Here is a 21,492-nt window from a genome sequence, read left to right as displayed (position 1 = left end):
ACCTTATTTTTGGTATCAAGGTTCCACTAATCTGTATTAGCAAACTGACATCAGATCACATGTGGCCAGCAAGGCAGAACTGATTCATCCAGCTGCTGCTGGAAGGTCATGTGGTCAATCATGTGTCATCGCCCCATGGCTGGACGCATCAGTTTCCCTCTCCTGTGTAGAGACGGACCAAAGTGAATGAAAGGTTTCCACCACCTCAGCTGAAAAAGGTTTTCATGGGAACAGCCAGTGTGGTCATGAGGCGGAATTACAGACATCAAAAAAATGTTCTGGATCTTCACTGTCTAATTTTTAATGTTATGTCCAGGGCCTTCTAAAGCCAGAGCTCTTAATTCAGTCCATTTTAGCTGAACAAAGGCAGAATTATATGTACTCTGTTGGTTCATTTTCACTTACATATACAATATCATAGATGTAGATTCTGGATGCTTTTTCCTTAAGTCATACTCTGATCACTTGTACTTCAGCTTGTGGTAGACTTTTAATGTTCTTAGTTAACGGGTTTCCTAGTGTCAACCCTCTGGGCTTCCTGACATTTCCCCATATTCTAATTTCACTCAGACTCCAGGATAATGTAGGATGGTATCTGGGGTGTGTATGCAAATAAATTAAAAGAAAAAAATCTTTCTAATTCTGTATCACAGAGCAGGTAAAATTAACTGAAAGTATCTGCCAAATCTCAATCCAGACTTCCCCAGAAATAAACTGGAAAGCAGGTTTTTAAAAATAAAGATTTTTAGAAGATTTGTCTGAGAATATTTAGACATGAACAGGAGAAAACAGTTAATTTTATAGAAAAACAAATCTTAATTCTCTCAAGGAACATAAAGAAAAGAAAACAAAGCATCTGCTACACAGAGAAGGAAAATAAATTTTTAACAATTTTTTGACCAATATAAGATTTGCCATAGACATATGCCTGGTTGAATTGGCTTTGGCTGAAAGCTCTGTTTAAAAATGGTTGAAACATGACCTCTGCAGTTTTATTTATATTATATATACACATATTAGATTTAGGTAAAGATGAACAGTAGGTGAGGCAGGATGTTTTACAGGAGCATTTGTGCAGTGGTCAAACAGTGTGAATACCAGATACATTTGGATACATTTGGAATTTAAAAGCTCACTCTGGAGACAACTACCTGCTAGTCTCAATGGTGGCTGCACAATGAAATCAACCTGGGGAGTTCAAAAGTACTGGTGCCAGGGCCCCAACCCCAAAGATTCTGATTTAATTGGTTTGGGTGCAGTCTGGGCATCTGACTTCAAAAGCTCCCCACATGATTCCAATGTGTAGCTAGGTTGAGAACTACAGTACCAGAATATTCCTCTGAAGGAAGGATTCTAAAAAAGCATTTAGAAATATAAAATTGGCATTTTCATAACTTAAAGTCTACAGATTTAACAGTATTGAAAACAGTGATGATATAACCTGCCAACTAAAGGCATGTTGAAAAAGACAACTTTGGATGGATTGTGTGGTATGTGAATATACCTCAATAAAATTTGCAGCTTAAAATAAAAACCCTTGGAGGGTGGGGGAAGGCAGGCTTGGAGAGAAACTTGAATTAACCATACATGAAAAATATTCCTGGATTATGGAAGCATAGTTCATCCAGTGTCAATTTAAAGGATGTTTTCACCAAGAACATTTACTTCTGTTCTGATTAAGTTTGTAGCAAACATACTTTTAAAAAGATAATCTAGTTTCCCAATTAGACCATCCTACCACACAGGATATATTATCAGCACACATTCTTAGGGCCAACACTTCAAACTCCATGTGGGCATGAAACATCTATCTGGTTTATCACTGCTATCTGTCTTATATTAGGCACTCCATAAACACGTGAAATGACTCCCTTACATACACAGAGTCAAACTGCACACAAGATACAACTCAGCTCCCAATGAGCGCTGTGAGGGTCTCTTTTCCCAAGGCTAATTAGAACTTAAGACATAATAGAAGACCAAGCTAAGAATGTACCATCATAACTGCATTATTCTAAAAAAATAAAAAATAAAAAGTCTCCATATATTGTGATACTAACATTCGCTTCTGCCCACTGGTGTAAAGATCAATAAATCTCTTTCTGGCAAAATAATCATCTAATCTAATCAAATCAGCTCTAGTTTCTTTGATGACAAGCAATTGGGTGCTTTGCTTTGTGGAGTCTGCTAAAGGGGCACCGGGATAAGCAGAACACTGAGCTCAAGGACAATCACCGTGGGAGATGGCAGCCAGCACAGGGTCCCCTGACTTGGCAGCCAGCAGTGTCCCCAGACTCGGCAGCCAGCACAGGGTCCCCCGACTTGGCAGCCAGCACAGTGTCCCAGACTCTGCTGCCAGCACAGACACCAGCTCTGGGAAGGCTCCCACGCTGGTCTGGAGGTTGGAGTGATTACACTGGAGGAGAATTAGGCAGAGTCAGCCTCACACAGCATTAGTGTGTTTCTGGTTTCTACATATTGGAGAGAAGCGTAAGGAAATTGCCCTGGCTTTATCCCTAGTTAAAAAGAAAACAAATAAATGAAAATATTAGGAAGTCTGGGTTTGGGTGCTGCATCCACCACTTAGTAGCCACGTAATCTTAGGGGGGTTACTTGACCCTTGAAAACCTCACTTCCACATCTGTAAAATGGGAATAAAACAGTGACTTCATGGGGTTGTTGTGAAAGTTAAATCAGAAAATACACACAACACTTACCACAATGCTTATAGACACTCAGCCCTTAATAATTATTCACCTCTAGCTATTTAGTATTGAACATCAACAAGCAGGGAGATTGTACTGTCACAAACAATGAATGGTACATTTTTTAAAAGGCATCTGGTAGAAAGGCCTGGCTTAGCTGAAAGGAATGGTCTGACCTTGAGACAAAGGCTAATTTGGAGACCCTCGACCTTGGGCAGCTGAAGTTTTGTCCACGATTCTGTGAATCTCATTTTTTGAAACATGTAAATTCTTTGGATGGTCATTCAGTGCAGGGCCTATTACTTACAGGAACTCAGAGGCCATTAATTATTGCGGAGGAGGGGGCAGAATTAAGAAAGGAGGAACCTCATCTACTCATTATTTCCCTGAACTGAACTAAAATACCATTCCAATAGGTTATTTTAAGATAAAATATAGAAAAATATGATTTAATAGAGCAAACCCTTATAAAAAGATAACTATAGTAGTAAACACCCTAAAGTCCAACCACTTTATGCAACTATATTTGCATTTTTATGCAGATCTGGTTATCACAGATTTCAGAGATGCAATCATTATGTTCTTGATCATTTATATTCTATGTTCCCTTTGCATTCTATCATAAACATTACTTTTTTCTAACAAGTCTTACAGATAATAATTATGTATTGAAATTTTAAAAAATTACATGCAGTTTAAAAAACATATGTATAAAATGATGTAAAATGGAAAGCAAGAATGCCTCCATTTCAGATATCCTTCTTCACAGGCAATTACTCTTAACAGTTTTGGGGTGTATTTCCAGAAATTTTAATTTATGTGTAAGTATAGAATGTATTACATATGTATAATAACAATTTACATTTCTATTTTACATAGGTGTGAACATACAATACACACTATTCTGCATCCTTCTTTTTGAGAATAAGTTTTTTAAAGGGTCCTTAAAACGGTTTCTAAATGTCAAATTTAAAAAGAAATAAACAGGAAATTCTAATAAGTGTATAAGTATTAAACACAATTTGTAGCAGGCAAGGAGTCTTTTAAAAAATCTCATTGTGAAATTTGGCAGAAACGATTGCAACCTTCACAGCAGAATTAGTAATGCAAGATGAATGAACGCAACCTGGATGAGACCATACAAATCATCCAATCAGAAGCTCCCTCCCCGAGTCCTGGAGAAGGGAAATGACCAGCTCTGCAGCTCTGGCTGGCCCCCGACCAGCGTCCCATTCCTGGTTTTTTAATGGCACCAACCTGCCTCAAACAACCTGTAAAGGAATGAACAGCCCACAGGCATAATGTTCATGTAGCTTATCAGAACTTTCATAAGAAGACTTTTGAATCTGCAATTTCAAGAGTCAAGTACTGAAACAAGTAGTTCTTTTTCAATGGCACTGTCTCTGAAATGCTGACTCTTGGGACTTAAAACACCTTCACACACAACCAGATTTCATTACACCTGCACAAAAGTTATTTCTGATAAATGTTTTCTACAGAATACAAGGTTTAGTCTCCAAGTGTTCCAACTTTAACAAATGTGCTACAAAATAAAAAAAATCTTACCTCAAAAATTTCAAAGCCATAAATGTCCAAAACACCCATGACCTTCTTTCTCACTTTCGTTTGGGCCTTAAAAAAAAGTTTCACATTAACTGACTGATTTAGGCATGAAATACAGTATTAAACAAAGCATACCAGAACATAGACATAATATTACAAATTAATTGTTTCTGTACTAGAAGAATAACTTTTAGTTTTTTTATTTTGTTTTTTAATTTATGAGATAGGATACTGGGGAATGGAATCTTCCAGAAATTTTAGTAGGTGATTTCAAGAAGGCATTAGTGATGCTTAATTATTAAAAAAAAATGATCACCAAATCTTACAACAGTTAGGGCCTTTCAGAATCACCTAGTCCAATATCCCCATTTTACTGAAGAACATAATAGTACCTAGAGAGGTAAAGGGACTTGTCAGCCAAATGTATACAATTAGTTAGCAGATGAGCCAGAACCAGGACCTGGAATGTTTTCAAAGAGCATTAAAATAGTCATCGGCAAGCTATTTTGTAACACATGTGGTAAAATGAGATAAACAAAATTTCTGACAAATTTCAATCCAATGCGAGGCAAATATTTTTTAAAGAACAATATTTATAAATGATAACCAATTCTCTGATTATAAAATTAAACCCTCTTTAACTTAATGTTTATTGATGAATAACATGTATTGCAACCGATTTACTTGGTAACAGAGAATCAGTACCTTGATGCTTTCATTGATTCGATTCACCAGCCATGAGAACAACCTGCTGTAGAGGTTTTTAGCCAGAGCATCACGGGCATAATAAGCCTATTAGAAAGAAAAGGAAAAACTCAACACCATAATTACCATTTCAGTGAAATTATGTCAGATGCTTTAGAAAATATTCAAAACTCTTTCATTTCAAATTCCTTTTCAGAGTCAGTTTTTACTATACTCTGGAACAGTCAAGCCCTTAAGAGAAGTAGGCAAATTGTTTACACCCAGTTATAATTTTTCAGCTATCCCAGGAAACTAATTTAAAATAATGCAAAAGTTTTCTCCACAAGGATGTCTGTCTCAGTGTTAGGGAACAGAGAAAAATCATAGGCAATTTAGCAGCAATTTACAATAGGGGAACAGTAAAATAAACAGGGAAGGGAAGTTGTACAGTCATCATAGAAAGATGATTACGAAATTGAGGTAATGACATGGAAAATGATTGCTATGTGAAAATAAAAAATTATATAGTTATTATTATTACAACTACATTTTTAAAGCACAAGAAAGGAAACTGAAAGGAAATACATTAAATTGCTTGACTGATTAAAAAAAAACCTTCCACAATGAACTTTTATAACATATAATAAAATCCTTTTATTTGTTTGCTTATTTGTTCACTTTTAAAACTGTACAGAACTAACCAACAAAGTATACAGGAAGATGTATATATCTCTATACTGTGGCTTAGAATCCAAAGGCTGGAGAAAGCTAGGTTTGATTAGGAAAACCTAAGAGCCCTTAAATGGGGTGGATGCACAGAGAGTACAGCAAGTTAACTATTAATTCTCGAAAGATTTAACATGAGCCCTCCTGGGGTGGCTTGGAGAGGGATATCAACAGTCTAAGAAGAACTGGCCTCCGCAGGGGGCAGGAAAAGGTTTTGCTGCTGTTTTTAACACTCCGGCCATACGTGTTATTTTGTTGCTTGTAAGTAGATATTTGGGTATTACTGTTTGGGTATTATTGAGTACAGCATTACATTTTTATTTTATATAGAGCATGACTTGTTAGATTATGCTGAAATTCTTTTTTCACATTTTTTTAAATGAAGTGTGACAAATTTAATGACATGCTCACTTCCCTGGCAACTCATCACAGCTAAAAAAAGAGCCCCCTTTCCCCACAACTTACACCCAAACTTCCTCCCTGTCTTGACAGCTACTCCAATCAGGGTTGGAAAATACATCATGAGGTTAGCAAAAAGTAAAGTTTTACTGTACAATTCTGCATCTTAAAGGGGGGAGGGCAGTGATTCCATAGTAGAAAACGCATGCAAAAAGCTAAAACCCAGAAAGAGGCCAAAATATAATGTAGATACATACCCTTTCTCTTATACCTTTCTTCTCGTTTTTCTTTTCTTGAATAAATGTTGAGAACAGTACCTGGCACACAGTACGTCTATAGATATATTTATATTATGATGTTTTAAGTATTCTTTCCCTCTACGGCTACCTCATGGACCCATGCAATTCTTTCTTAATCCTTTCCTCTTTCTTCTTGTAAATTCAAGTTTTCTCAAAACACAACATATATGTACACAGATCCTTTTTCATCTTAATGTTTCCCAACGTTTTTAGTTGCATGCTATCTGCTTCCAATAATCTACCATTTCAATATGCAATTGAATTAATAGTAAAAACTCATTCTGGTAAACTGCTTTAACTTTTTTTAAAGTACATTCCGAGCCAATATTAAACCTTCTTTGCTTCTATCCAACAAATATTATTCCAGAGGTTGCAAAGTCGAATGCTTCCAAGGACTGTCTGATAAAATGAATAGGAAGTAGTGGTATCTGTAGGAGCTGGAGGATGCATTTCAGGTAAAAGTCACTCAAAATTCAAAACCAAAACAAAACAAAACAAATAAACAAAAACAAACCTTTAGTCAAATAAAGCATGACCATTAAGCTATACCTGGCCCTAGGGGCTGCCAATTTGTCATCCTTGACTTCTTGAGCCAGGTTTATACCACCTAAGCGCCACAATAATATCCTGTAAAGCAACAAGGGCAGGGATTTTTATTTCCATTTAAGAATCCCTAACAAGGAACCCAGAAATGAGGGAAGGCACCAAGTGTCATGAAAGACTATACATTTCTGCAGGTGTGTGAAGCTCCCTGAGGAAAAACCCTGGTGGAGGAATAAGCTTCAGAGACAAATGGTATCAGGTAGAACTTGCTAGGCGAAGTGGAGACACAAGAGATGCTTTGGACATGGTCCTGGGAAAAGCAAACTAACACAAGTGAAACAATCAGGAAAACTGTAGAAGAAAAAAACAGTTGGAAAACTAGAAGAAAAAGGAGTTTGAGAAGGGAGAGTCAGGGACTACATAATCAAGGAAGGCTTCCTGGATGAGGTACAATTAGGTGAAGATAATTTCAACGGGCAGAAGGAACGAGCCAAAAGGCACATGAGTGTGAGTGGCAAGCAGCAGCACAGGCACCAGGTAAAAATAAGCATGGCATTTAGAAAATGAGCAGGGAATAAACTCAGATAAGCAACCAGAGGTGATATTACAGTGGGTCTTGGAAGCCAGGTAAAAAGTATGCCGTAGAAGCTGGATGATAAATTCTGCCTTGAGTCTCCATTATTTCAATATTAGCATCATATCTGGGGAAAGATCTAAATACCTTGGGGGCAATGAGGCATGGGGCAATAAGGATGATACTGGGCCAAATAACTGAAGCTATGAGGAAAAGCTAACATAAGAAATCACTTCCCACTGAAATAAAAACCCTCCAAGCAGTAAGACAAGATCAGCAACACTAGATATTCTAAACACTAACTACATTAAAAAAAAATTCTTGAGTAAGGAGCTGAATACAGAAGATTGCAAACCAAATTCTTTCACGCAAAAAAAAAAAAAAAAGTGGAAAAATTTTACCCAGTGATGCAAAGTGACTCAAATGAGCTTATCAAGTAAGAGGCAGCAAGCCTGATTTCTGTATATGATAATTGAAAAGCAAGAGTAAAACACATAATAAAAAACAGGAATATGTGTGTATTCCTAAATGCAGGTGATTTCATTGCATCACTTTATATGTAACTACCTCTGGGCATTGACAACGTCCAAGCTTGGTGTGACCTCAACATGTGGTCCTCAGACCAGTAACGTCAGCATCACTTCTGAATAGTGAGAAATACAAATTCTTCAGTCCAACCCCAGACCAACAGAATCAAACACTCTGGAGGTGAGACCTGCAGACTGTGTATTCAGGAAGTCCTGTAGGTGATTTGATGCACACTCAAGTTTGAGAACCCTGCTGCAGACATTCCACTCTCTGACTCCAAACTTAACCTTTCCAGCTGCATTCTTCTGAATCCTCTACAGTATTTTAAGCTGTAGCCAAGCTTGATCAATCCTTTTCCAATATATATTCCAAATCTGGGCTTTCTGTTTTCTCATTTAAAAATGCCCTTTCCACACTCTTTTTCTAAATCTTTCAAGACTGGCACAGAAACCATCTTCTTGAGGAAGTATTCCTTAGTACCTGATATTCCTAGAAATAGTCTATACAGATTCTTGATTAATGAAGTCATGGGGACCATCTGACCTTGAAAGAGCAAGGTTGATATGGACAGATGTGATGACCAAAGCAGTAATTTAGGAGGAAGGACAAATAGTTAAAGCAAGAAAAGCCTTGCTATAAATCAAATTTATACACACATGAAGTTCTATTTTACCATAGCTAAAATAACTGATCTAAAATAAGAAACCAATGTTGAAAGAAAGGGAAAGACAAATAGGCATTCTTGGGTTAGTAGGAAAGACCTACTTCAGACGAGCAGAGAGGAAGCCTAACTCCACCCTAGTTTCTTACACATGCTTAAGGCTAATTACAGGGAGGAAGAGACAAGAAAATATAGTTGGATAAACAAAGTAGAGAAAAGTCCTGAATTTAATTCTAGCCCAGATTAGCCACTGACTTGAGGGAAAATGTTCAAGCCATAGAACAAAGGGTTTGGGTTGAAAGAGAGGCTGCCTGGGTGCACATGTATCCACGCATCCATCCATCCACCTACCCATCCATCCATTTATTTAACTTAAACCAAAAGAAACGGAGTGGTCGCTCAATGGTTTTAAGGAAGAAATACGCAGCTCAGATTCGTATCTTAGGATGACTGTGTTGGCCACAATGTAGAAGACAGACGGAGAACAATATGGAAGAGGGATACCAATTAGGCCATTTGAGAGGTGTCAAGGGCCTGAACTACCGCCTCAGTAGTGAGGTAGAGAGGAGGCAGGTAGGAGAGATGTAAAGGGCATAGATATAACTTGGTCACTGACGTGCTATCAAAAAAAAGAAATAGCAGAGATTGAGGATGATTTTCAAGTTTCCAGGATGAAAAATGGGACAAATGCTCGAACACCTTTATGCATAAGTGAGACAAATAAGGCTTGGGAGAAGTTCTGTGACCAGCCCAAGGCCACAACAGCTTGTACCTCCCAGAGCTGGGAGCAGGTCACCTGACTTCTGGTCCATTGTTCTTACTCTATGCCATTTATCACTTACCTTCTCCCAGCAAAATAAAATTTTTTTGAACTTCTCCCTCACCACAAAATAAAGATGATACGCCCCTTGCCTACCACAAAGATCTTTAGAAGGATCCCATGAATAACAAACATAGCAATCACTACAGGAAAAGAATTATATTAAAAGCAACAGGATAATGGGATATCCCTAGGATAAAAGGAGAAGGGAACAATCATAGTATAGCTAGAGGACATATTTAATTAATCACAATATTGCAAAAGAAAACTAAACGTGAATTTAGAGTATATGTTATGGAGTAGTCTAAAACTCTTCATGTTTGAAAAACTTCCCTTGGCTTCCGAAACACCATGCTCTCCTGGTTCTTCTCAACCCACTGGGGCTCTGTCTGTCTCTAATGAGGCTTCCTCCTTCTTGGCCCAGAGTTCTCTCCTAGCTTGTTTTTTCTTATCCATATTATCTCTTCGAGCAATTTTAGCCAATAAAATGACTTTAAATACCACCTATATCCTCACTCCAGACTTACATCTCTAGTTCAGACTTGGATTCTCCTACCACTGTCCACTTGCCATCTCCATTTTGGCTGTCTAGGAAGTATCACAGATGCCATTATCCCCCACCACACCCCAAGACATGTTTTCCCCCAGTCCTCCTCATCCCAGGAAACATCTCAGTTGCCCAAGTCAAAAATCTCAGTGTCATCTTTGACTTCTTTTTTCCTCACAATACGTGCTCAATCCATCAAAATACCCTGTCAGTTCTTCCCCAAAATAAATCCTCCTCTCTTTCTTCACATGAACACCCTCTTCCTAGTCATATCACATTCATCTCTCTACTTCTACTCTTGCCTTTTTACAAACCAGTCACCACACAGCAGCCAAAATCCATTCACCACACAGCAGCTTCTATCTCGCCTATTTTACAAACCATTCACCAAACACCTTGAAAGGCCTCTATCAGATCACATCGCTACCTTCTCTTTGATCGCATTACTTGTGATTTATTTCTTCATCTCTATGCTTCAGATTACTTCAGTTATGCATTTAAGTTACAATTAATCTCAGGTGGGCCTCGGTGATACTCAGCAATCCTATAACCTATCTACTCCCCTATATGACTACTTCACAGCTCACCTCTCTCCATAAAACTCTAATGCCTTGACTAGTCCAATTATTATTATTATTTTTTTTTTTGCCCTTCAGAGAAGTCCATTTACTTCCTCTCTTCTCATTCTCTCTCAAATCCTTTAAAACCATGCCTTTGTCTGCATCACTCTGCCAAAACAGCTCTTGTCAAGGTCACCAATGATCTTCAAATCACTAAATCTAAGGGTCAATTCTCAGCTCTCATCTTCCTTGACCTAACAACATTTAACTATGAGTTTCTCTCACTCTTTCTTGGAGTTCTTTCTTCTCTTTGCCTCTGGGATACTGTTCTCTTTTGGTTTGCTCCTCTTACCTCAACTTCCCAGGTTCCCTCCTTTTCCATCTCCTTTGCTGGTGCTGCCTTATCTTCCCCGTTCTAAATGTGGGATTCCCCCAGGGCTCAGTCAACAGACCTCTGCCTTCTCTGCCCACTCTCCATCCCTAAGTCATCCCAACAGCTTCGTGGCTTTTAATGCCAGCCATATGCTGTTAAGTAGCAATTCTTTATCTCCAACCAAGACTCCCTGAACTCCAGACTTAGACACCCTGCTCAACATCTCCACTTGGATTCTAATTCTCATCTAAAACTTAAAATGACCAGAATCAGACTCCTGATTTCACTCCCTGACCAACTGCCTTCTCCCACTGTCCTATCCAAATCAGGAAATGGAAACTGCGTCTTTCCATTTTGCTTGTGCCAAAATGTCAAAGTCATTCTTGACTCTTCTTTTTCCCTCATACCACAAAATCCAAGCCATTGGCAAATTCTGTTGCTTCTACCTTCAGAGTGATCACTTCTCACTGATGCTACAGCTGGCTCCCGACTGGAGCCCCTACCATCTCTTGCCTGGGTGGTGCATATCTCCTCACAGTCCCTCTGCTTTTATACCCTCCTCCCTTCTCTGGAGTCTCTTCTCACGCCACAACCAGGGGCCCTTTGAAATGCCATCAGATAATGTCACTCTTCTGTTCAAAACCCTCCCATCCTTCCCCACCTCACTTGGCCCCTCCTTTCCCTCCCTCCAGCACTATGGATCCCCCTTTCTAGGATCTACTTTTTCTCATTTTCTGCTACACTTACCACCTGCTAACTTGCTAAATAATTTACTTATTTATTTATTATGTCTATTGTTTACTGTCTGCCATCCACAATTCCCCCTCCCCCTGCTAGAATTTTAAGCTCCAGGAGGGCAGGAATCTTTTTCTGCAATTTATGGCTGTGTCTAGAACAATGTCTGGAATACAGTATGAAAACTAAGATTATAGCGTGCAAATTAATATTTTTGTCTTCATTTATAGAAAAATAGCATAGACTTTCAAAAAACCTTCTGGACTGTATTTCACCCACCTGAGCCACATTCAGTGTAGTCGAAACTTTCTCCTGCTTGGCCTCAACTGTCCGGAAACTGAATGCTCGCTCTAGAACTGACTGATCGATGCCGGTCAACTCACAGATTTCTTTTAACTCTGGTGGGGGGTGGGGGGACACACACAAAATCAGGGCTCATGTTGTTCTAACAATTCATTGTATGATAATCACATTCAAACCAAACCGTGCAAAATGCATACATCAAAAGAGTTAAAACTTAGCCCAAACGTACTTCTGCTCACTTTCACTAGAAAGCTTTTTCAAATCAATGAAAGCAAAAGTTTATTTTCCAGATTAAAAACTGGGCAGAAGTTCAAAGCAAGTTTGCTAAACAAAACTGATTCTCCACTGACATACCATTTTTGTCTTTGATTTTGCTTTCATCTAAACCATTCACTCGAGAGTCGGGCTTGAACTCAATGTTCCCCAGTTTCAACACTGTTGCCACCACCTCCAAGACAGACTGGGCTTCATGATCCAGAAAGCCCACAATCTGCATGGCATTCTAGGGAAACAAAAAAGGCACTGTTGTCTTTCTGTTGTTTTTTTTTATTTTTTAAATGAATCATATTACCAGTTTATTTCTGAAAAAATAAAAAACAAACCTTAAAAGACAGCTTTCAGAAAAGGTGAACCCATTAACAGACCTGACAGCACCAAAGTGGGGTTACATCTTGTTCAGTGGTTAATAGGGTCCCTCCCATGCTATGGCAGAGGGCAACATGCAGGGAAGAAGATAGAAAGAGAAGAGGAGGCTGAGAGCGGAGCTCTGAGCCACTGCCCCAGTTTAACCACAGCAGTTCAGTTTGTATATGCTATTTTTATACTGGGGTTCTGCTGCTAAAAACAAGACCAAACAAAAAACTTTCCCAACCCCCTACAAAGAAAACCTCATTTATTTTACGTATAAGGAAATTAAATGGTTTGCAAAGGTGAAGGGCTAAGTCCAAGGCCCTAAGCCTACAGGAAGCATTCGCTCATTAATAAATTTTTATTGAGTGTCAACTATGTGCCAGGGAAAATGGTAACAGAATTGTTCTTGAACTCAAGTCTTAAAATCATGTTCAGGAATCAACAGACTACTTAGCAGGTTTATACAGCTGTTTAAAACGGTATACTCTGAAAGAGTCTTTCTTTTTAAGAAGAGCTTGGTTTGTTCTTTTTTAGTGACTAGGCTACACAGCATTGGGAATAATGTATGTTTTTTTGTCCTGGAAAATTTCGGACATATACAAAGGTAGAACAGGGAAAGAAGCCCCCACATCCCTTTCATTCACCCTCACCACAATTAATTGGTGCCAATCTTGTTTTATTTCTAATCTGACTTACTCCCCTCCCTACCATCATAGCTGTTTCATTTGGAAGTACATCCCAGTTACCATTTCATGTCATAATGGGAGTAGTTTTGAAAGTGCCACATAAACACTGAAAATAGAATATTATTTTAAATCATTTCTTTTTTAATGAGCATGGAGTGCTAAGCATTCTGATTTGAACATGATAACTCTAAAACTGCATTAAAGTATGGCTTTCTGTCTCACAAACAGTTTGGATTTAACATGATCCCAGGGCAGTTTTCACACCTGGAAATTAAGTACTGAATGTTGGCTATGAAAACATTTGGAATTTAAATACAGTATTTAAAAGAGTCAAATCCCAGGATAATCTAATATGAATGCTCCTTTTGATAAGTGGCAAAAACATGTGCTCTAGTAAAGCATAGCTTTTACAACATAGTGTGATTTTTTGAGCTACAAAATAAAATCAAACCAATAAAAATACAATAAATTCTTGTATAATAATAAATCCTTAGGGAGAGTGAGTTTATACATTAAAGAAAACTCAGAATTATTACCAATTCCAGTTGAGCAATATTATGCCCATTTTAAAGTGCAATAAAAGCACTGCATCTTACCCTAACGGTTCTGAAATTTGCAGCATCATCCATTCCATTAACTGTGGCGGAGTCCAGGCTCAAGTAGTTATACCTGCTGACGTCCCGCTTGAGTTTAAGCTTATCTATTGAATCACATACAAAAATGATGAGTTGCTTCAGTAAATCCAAAATCATCCTTCGTATCTTGTTCCTTTAACTCTTCAGATAAAACAACTTTCATATTATGTATTGAATTAACAGAACAAAAATTAATTCCCAAATATCAAAAATAGAATTTAAAAAAAAAAACCCTTTATTACCGTTGTACATATTTCAAACTCTGCTTTTTTATATTTACTCTTACTGGGTAAGGCACTTTCCATATTTTATAATATGAAATGTCTTGAGTGAATATCTCATTATAGCACTTGATATCTGCTCAGCAATTCCCCTACAAACAGGCATTTGGATTGTCTCCAGTTTCTAATAATAATCATAGGACAGCGATAAATTTCTTCGTACATATTGTTTTTTGGATTCTTTTGAATTATTCCATTGGTAGATATTCCAAAAAGCAGAGTGACAGGGTGAAAGGTTCTGGTCATCCTATGACCCTTATTTTGGATTGTCAATTAGTTCCCCAGGAACAGTGACACCCACAACCTCCAAGTAGACCAGGACCTGAGAACTCTTCCAGCTTTATCCTTTTTAATACCTTTAGCTAATATATGTATGATGGATACCTCACTGCTGTTTTATTTTGCATTTCTTAATTACTAGTGAGGCTGAATATTCCCCCAAGTGTTGTTGACTTTCCATACCTTTTCTTGTGTGAACTACTCATTCAAAACTTTTCACCACTTCACTATTGGCTATTAGATACCATCTTTATGGACTAATATTACTTCCCTAAAATATGTAAGGGTCATATTTTTAGTTGTTGTATCAGTTCCAAATGTTTTCCCCAAGACTTTAAAATCTTCATTTAGCAATTTGTTTATATATAATTGTACTTATCTACTGCTCCCTCCTAATTCACTGTCCAAATGGAACACTGATGCTTATTTTTTTTTTTTAATTTATGATTAGTCTCTCCCCCAGTATTTAGCTTAATTTAGCCCATGTGAGATGCATATCACAGAATCTAGCATAGGGCTATCAAATATATGTCAGGGGATGTGTCAGGAGGAGGGCAAACACACCCCTCCTTCACTTCAGTCAGTCATGGGAGAGTCTTAAGAAGGAAGGGTAGATGCCTATGGGACACTTTTAAAAGAAAGTGCTTTAGAAAATGCTATGGCACTAAAATTTAAAACACAGAAACAGAGACTTACTGAGAAGCTCTTCTGAGGCACCAGCGAGCAGCTGATAGAATACATGAAAGTTTCTTTCACCTCTTGGCTGCTTAACAACACGAGACTTCTCTAAAAGATCTAAAGAGGAAAATAATCAAATGTAATAGAGTATTTCACTTTCAAATCCACTATGCTTCTGTTTCTCCCTTCCCCTTCTTTTTCATTTTCTATTTTGTATTAATAAAATAAAAAACAAACTAAATTTTCAGTTCTACTTTCAGAAAGAAGCACAACTTTAAAATCACCAAATTAAACAAGCCAGATTCTTTATAGACCGTGAATATGCAAAAGAGGCACATTCAACAAGTTGATTAAAGACAATACAGTTTTCACATCGATATTCCCTTGGTTTTATGTAATGCAACATTAAATTCTTCAAAATACAGCATTACATTTGGCAATGTATCTACATCCATATTCTCCTGTTTTGATGTAATGTTAAGGTGACATAAAATTCTTCAAAATATAGCATTACATTTTGCAACGGATCTCAGCAAGGAAATGGAGCCATTCAGTTATCAATCAACTTAATAATTATAATGATAAAAAATAAGTTAACTTCCAGTGGGCAAGATGGTGGTGTAAGACACTCCACAGTGCTATTCCCACACAAAATCTTTGAACAATTAGCAAAAACCAGCCAAACCATCTCCATCAAAACTTTGGATATCAGTTAACGGGTTGCAGTAACTGGGTGAGTGCCAAATCAAGAAAACATAGTTTTAAAATTAGTAGGAAAAGCTCACGATGCCCTTGCTGGCCCTTCCCTCACCCCATCACCCAGGTGGTGTCCAGCTAACCTGTGCTCTTATTGTGTGTCCCGGGCACTGTTCCTGAAGGAGCAGAGTAACCCTATGTGCATTCTGGGGTGCCCTTATGTACTGTGAACCTATCAGGTGGCAGCATGGAAGCCTGAACCAGGAAATGCCTCTCTGGCTCCTGCTCCCAATACTTGCCCTGCAGGCAGAAGCAGTTTGCAGAGAGCTAAAGAAATAAAGAAGTCAAAGTTGCCTGGGGCAAAGGATTACCTGCTTTAAGTCATACAACAGACCACTCTGGAGGGGGAGAGAATCTATTTCACAGGGAAAAGACTTTCTTCCTATAGAAGAAAGAATTCCTAAGGCCAGAAACAAAACACAGGATAAAGAAATAGGCTCACAGTACACTGAAAGGACCCTGCACTGCACTTTCACCTCAGGCTGATCTTCTTAACAGGCTGGCTAAAGTCTGAGGAAGAGCACCAGCCAATGCACAGCAAATTCGCAAGGACCCTGAAAGGTGATATTTGCTTTGGTTTGTTTGTTTTTATTAGCTCCTGGCAATTCTGGAGAACTGTCAAATCACTAGCTGGATACAAACTTAAGGAACAGACAGCGCAGGGACTAAATCCCAGAGTGAACACTTTAAAATATTAAAATGCAGAGTGTGCAACAGAAGATTACAAGACCAAAAAGAAACAGGAAATGACAGCCCATTTAAAGCAACAAGATGAAAATCCAGAAACCATCAATGAAAAAAGACCATATTTTGGACATACAAGGCAAAGACTTAAAAAATTATCCTCAGTATGCTCAAGGAGATGAAGGAAAATACAGAGAAAGAACTACAGGATATCAGGAAAACAATGAATGAACATCTGAGACTCTCAATAAAGAGATAGGAGTTTTTAAAAGGAACCAAACAGAAATACTGCCAGTGAAGACAATGACAACTGAAATGAAAACTTCCCTAGAGACTTTCAACAGCAAACTGGAGCATGCAGAAGAAAGAAGGAGTGAAACTGAAGAAACGGCAATTGAAAAGATTCAGGCAGGAAAGCAGGAAGAAAAAAAGAATGAAAAGAAATGAACAGACCCTGAGGAACCTGTGGGACACCATCAAGCATACTGACATACACATTATGGAAGTCTGAGAAGAAGGAAGAGACAAAGAGGCAGAAGAAATATGCACAGAAATACTGGAAGAAAACTTCTCAAATTTAACAAAAGACATGAACATACACATACAAGCACCTCAATGAACACCATACAGGATAGCTTGAAGAGAACCTCAGACACACAGTAGTCTAACTGTTGACTGCCAAGGACAAGAAGAGAGTTTTGAAAGCTAAAAGAGAAAAATAACATGTTGTGCTAGTAAGAGTAACAATTTCTCATCAGAAACCATGGAGGCAAGAAGGCAATGGGAAAAGGTATTTAAAGTGCTAACAGAAAACAGTCACCAACCAAGAATTTTATATCTAGTAAGACTCTTTCAAAAATGAGGAAAAGATTAAGACATTCCCAAATAAACAAATGTTGAGGGAATTTGTCACCATGAGACCTGTCCTACAAGCAATTCTAAAAGGAGTTCTTAAGATGGAAAGAAAAGGACACCAGATAATAGATGGAAGCAGAAAAAAAAACTATATATATATATATAGTCCTTCACCTGTCAAAGCCTAGAAACCCAGTCTCTTTCTTTAAAAAGCCCTAAGAACCTTGGTGTCCTCTCACTTCACCGTGACACTTTAGTAATGATGACAAATAATTGTTTGGTGGAACATATACAGTCACATTCCAACCAGCACACAGTGGTACTGCAAGACATGAAACCATGTGACAGGGCCACACTGTGCAAGAGCAACACACTGGGCCAGCCTCATGTTTGGCTCTATCTGAACAAACATTTGTAGACAATGGAGAGTGTAGACACTGCAATAGCTGTGAGATTCACAGATAACATCCACCAAGTTAAAGAATCATTCACTTGTGCACAGTGTGGAAAGGAATGTTGGCCCAAATGTACTTGCTGAACCACATCAATATGATCAGTGTATGGCCATATTCAAATCCTAACTATGTGTGTTAGAAAGGAAAGCTGCAAAGGGGAAGTAGAAAGGGAACTTTTCCTGACCTTCCACTACACACTCAGAGCTTTTCATTTGTTATCTTATTCAACACAGTCCTCTGATGTTGGTTTTATAATCTCTTATTTTACAGGTGAGAAAATGAGGCTCACATGATAGAGCCAGAATTCAAAGCTTTGGACAACTAGGGTACCATGCTTATATTCTAATTTTCCAGCAAAAAGAATACAAATTCCCTTAACACTTGGAAATGTTATACTTTATGAAATACATGACTTCATCCAAGCACCTCAATCACAAAATAAGAAACCTTTTGTTACAAAGCAGTTGAAGGTTTTATACCATTTAGAATGTTTACTCTATTACCCTAGAGCCTCCTATTTCGGTTTCTTTGTGACCTTTCTTATAAATTACCAGCTTCCAGGTAGGAAAGTAACCAGGAAAATGTTTGCCCCAAAATAATTACTAATGTTTAAAAACATTCCCTATTTTTTGTGCGTGTGCATGCATCAACATAATCTAACAGCATGAAACTATATTAAATAATTAAAGTACAGAACATAAATTCAATTTACTATAAAGACTCACCACCTGACTATTTAAATTTACTTAAAAGTGCCTCTGAATTCACTCAAACCAGAAAACTGGCACAGATTTCTCTTCTGCTTTAGGCACTTCTGCTACTGCTTGATGGTCTCCTGCTAACGAGATTTAATAAAGAAGAGGTGACGGGTGTCATATATTTAGTACACAAAAGCATTCAAGAGTCTCCAGATGGTCCAATCAGCTACATCCCCCTCTCAAGGTATAAAATTAAGTTATAAGGGACATGATGAACTTATTAAGCCATTCTAAAGGGGAAAGCAAATGAGCAGGGACAGAAAAATTCTGGAATCAGAGCTTCTCCACTTGCCTCACTGTGCCATTGCCACATATTAACATGCAGAAGCTTTCTTAGTTTCAACCATTACCAGCTAGTCCAGAACATGTACCTGTGCCTGTCCTAGGACAATCTTTCCAAGGCATAAGGTGTGAAAAAAGTAAAATGTCCATTTTTATACCTGCTGAAGAAGAATGTCTTTTAATAGTCAAAAGGACTAAAAGACAAATAGTGGTTCCAAAGGAAAAAAAAATCACATTACTTTGGGACATAACAGAGAAAGAAAGGCTAAGATAGTACAATAAAAGATTCTTTTATGTTTAATCTCCCCTCCTGAAGAAGAGAAGTGCTCCAAGTTCCTGATTAATACATAAGAGAGGATCACCTTTGTCTTAGTTTTACCAGTGAGGCCAAAATGACAATGAAAGCTTGGAGCTATAATTCAAAACACCAGCCGACACAGAGACCCTGAGCTTCCTCTGTAATTTCTCATAGAACATTTTCTCATAAGTGTCTGAGTGGCATTTAGGCTTTTCCAATTGATTTATGCCACTTCACAATGCAAAAGTATACATTAAATGATGATTATGTGGTTGTATTCTGAATAATATCAATTTATTTACCTTTTGTTTCTGGATCCCTAAAAAAAAAGTGTCGAACAGCCAGTGAGTGACTGGGCATAACTAATGGCAGTTTCAGCGGAAAATCCTGACATGAAATTATCTTTACTCATACATTGGGCTATGTATTTTAAAATTAATTCTATACTTTTTCTGGAAAAAGGCAATGTAACTCGCAATACTGAAAATTAGGATGTTTCATTAATGATAAAAATTTTGAAGTTGGAAAGTTGTGGCAAAAGTCTCTTTAGAAATCTTTTACCATACATGTGTACTATGAAAGCAGATGTGAATGCTCCCCATAGGGCTCTCTACCAGCCCTGGTGTCATGCAGAAATCCATCTACTTGCAAGTGCCAGTGCTTGAGCAAGTTAACACATCCAGCATTAGTGACATTACAATTCTACTCCCACCCCCACCCTACTGCAGTATGCAAATTTTAATAAATCTGCTTAAAGTTTTAACTCAAAAGTCAGTATCCTGAAATTACAAAATTAGCACTAAACATAGCTGGACATGCTGCATGAAAAGTTCTGAAACGGTTTCCAAGGTTTTTATTTGAAAAACTAACTTGGGCTTCAAATCACTAAGAAAAATTGGCTTATTATCTACACAATAAACCACTGTTTTTCTTTACTAGGAGTTGGTTACTCACATACAGTATATGCATATTTTTGCAACAAATTTTTTTTCTAATAAAAATTTAATGTTTTATCTGGTAACTGAAAACTCATGAATGTATCTGAATCTAAGATTCCAGACCCAACCGTGAAAAAAATTAATACTTTGTCCTTGATATTTCATTATTATACATACTATCCTAAAAAACACAGAATTCCAGATTCATCCCTTAATTCTAAGGTTACTTTAATCTGTCTTCTTCTATATTTATATAGTCTTGTTTCATAATAAACATATAGTCTTCTTTCATGAAAAACATATTTTTGTAAAACAAAGAATATCAAGGTAAAATTAAGACAAAGGAAAGCATCTACTCTTATATAAAGCTATCCATTACAGAATTGCTTTTCTGAAATTTCGGTTTTATTGCTACAGACACTTCACAATCAGTGGATGATTACTTCTGTTTTCTCTAAAAGGTAAAAAATCAAAATGTTAAAAAAACTCAGCCTTGTATTATAAACTAGATAATGTATTGTCTTTGTTGCTGATGAATTGTGACCCTGAAGAAGACGAATTAAAAGCATACACTGTTTGCTGATGATTTATTTGCTAGCTGTTGACAACTGACCTATGCACAGATAGTCCCCCATTCTACTTCAATACATATATATTCCCAGAAAACAAAGCAGATCAGAGTTTCTTTCAGTAAGTATTATAATAGGCAGCTTCACTCCTAATCAATGATTTCAATAAAATCAAAGAAATAGTCTAAAGGGGAAAACAAAACTGTAAATTTCAAACAATTGAAAAGAGTAAAATTATATTCCTTATCCTACAAAACAGCATGAATGTCATTTATAGATTAAACAAATAAGCCATGAGGTAGGTAGTCATCATGTAAAATTAGAAGCCAAATGTATCATAAATTCAAAAGAAATGTAGAAGAAGAGGAAGTCAGAGCAATTCGTTCAGCCCTCTATCTTCCCTGTGAAGGGGGGGTGGCACAGTCTGCTCCTGCTTTATGTTTCCATGTGGAAAGATCTTTCTAGAGTAACTCTCCCAAATCTCTCTTAACCCTTTATTTACTCCTACCCAGAGCAGAAGGAAGGACTTATCTGAGTAGTGAGGTTTGGAGAAAGAAATGGGTATATATATATATATATATATATACATGGCTTGGCCCTTCAGGGTTTCCCACACAGTGCACACATTCAGCTCTACTCCTCAGTGCTGCAAGATAGATGAGGCAATGTCCAGGTGCGAGGCTGCTGG

General features: G+C 37.5%; 1 protein-coding gene across 8 annotated transcripts in view; it reads right to left on the bottom strand.

Moving 5' to 3' along the window:
- MYO1B (myosin IB) overlaps positions 1-21,492 on the bottom strand; it is a 183,766-nt gene that overhangs the window by 44,938 nt on the left and 117,336 nt on the right. For all 8 annotated transcript variants that reach the window (XM_037849106.1, XM_037849105.1, XM_037849107.1 and 5 more), the window contains 6 exons: positions 15,228-15,326; positions 13,933-14,036; positions 12,375-12,522; positions 11,997-12,115; positions 4,974-5,060; positions 4,272-4,337 (listed from right to left, as the gene is read on the bottom strand). In XM_037849106.1, the coding sequence (XP_037705034.1) occupies positions 4,272-4,337; positions 4,974-5,060; positions 11,997-12,115; positions 12,375-12,522; positions 13,933-14,036; positions 15,228-15,326 (623 nt within the window). The remainder of the gene's footprint in view (positions 1-4,271; positions 4,338-4,973; positions 5,061-11,996; positions 12,116-12,374; positions 12,523-13,932; positions 14,037-15,227; positions 15,327-21,492) is intronic.

This window comes from Choloepus didactylus, chromosome 9 (genome assembly GCF_015220235.1).
Source record: "Choloepus didactylus isolate mChoDid1 chromosome 9, mChoDid1.pri, whole genome shotgun sequence".
NCBI lineage: Eukaryota > Metazoa > Chordata > Mammalia > Pilosa > Megalonychidae > Choloepus > Choloepus didactylus.
The sequence above is the reverse complement of the archived record's forward strand: the minus strand, read 5'-3'. Positions and strand labels throughout refer to the sequence as shown.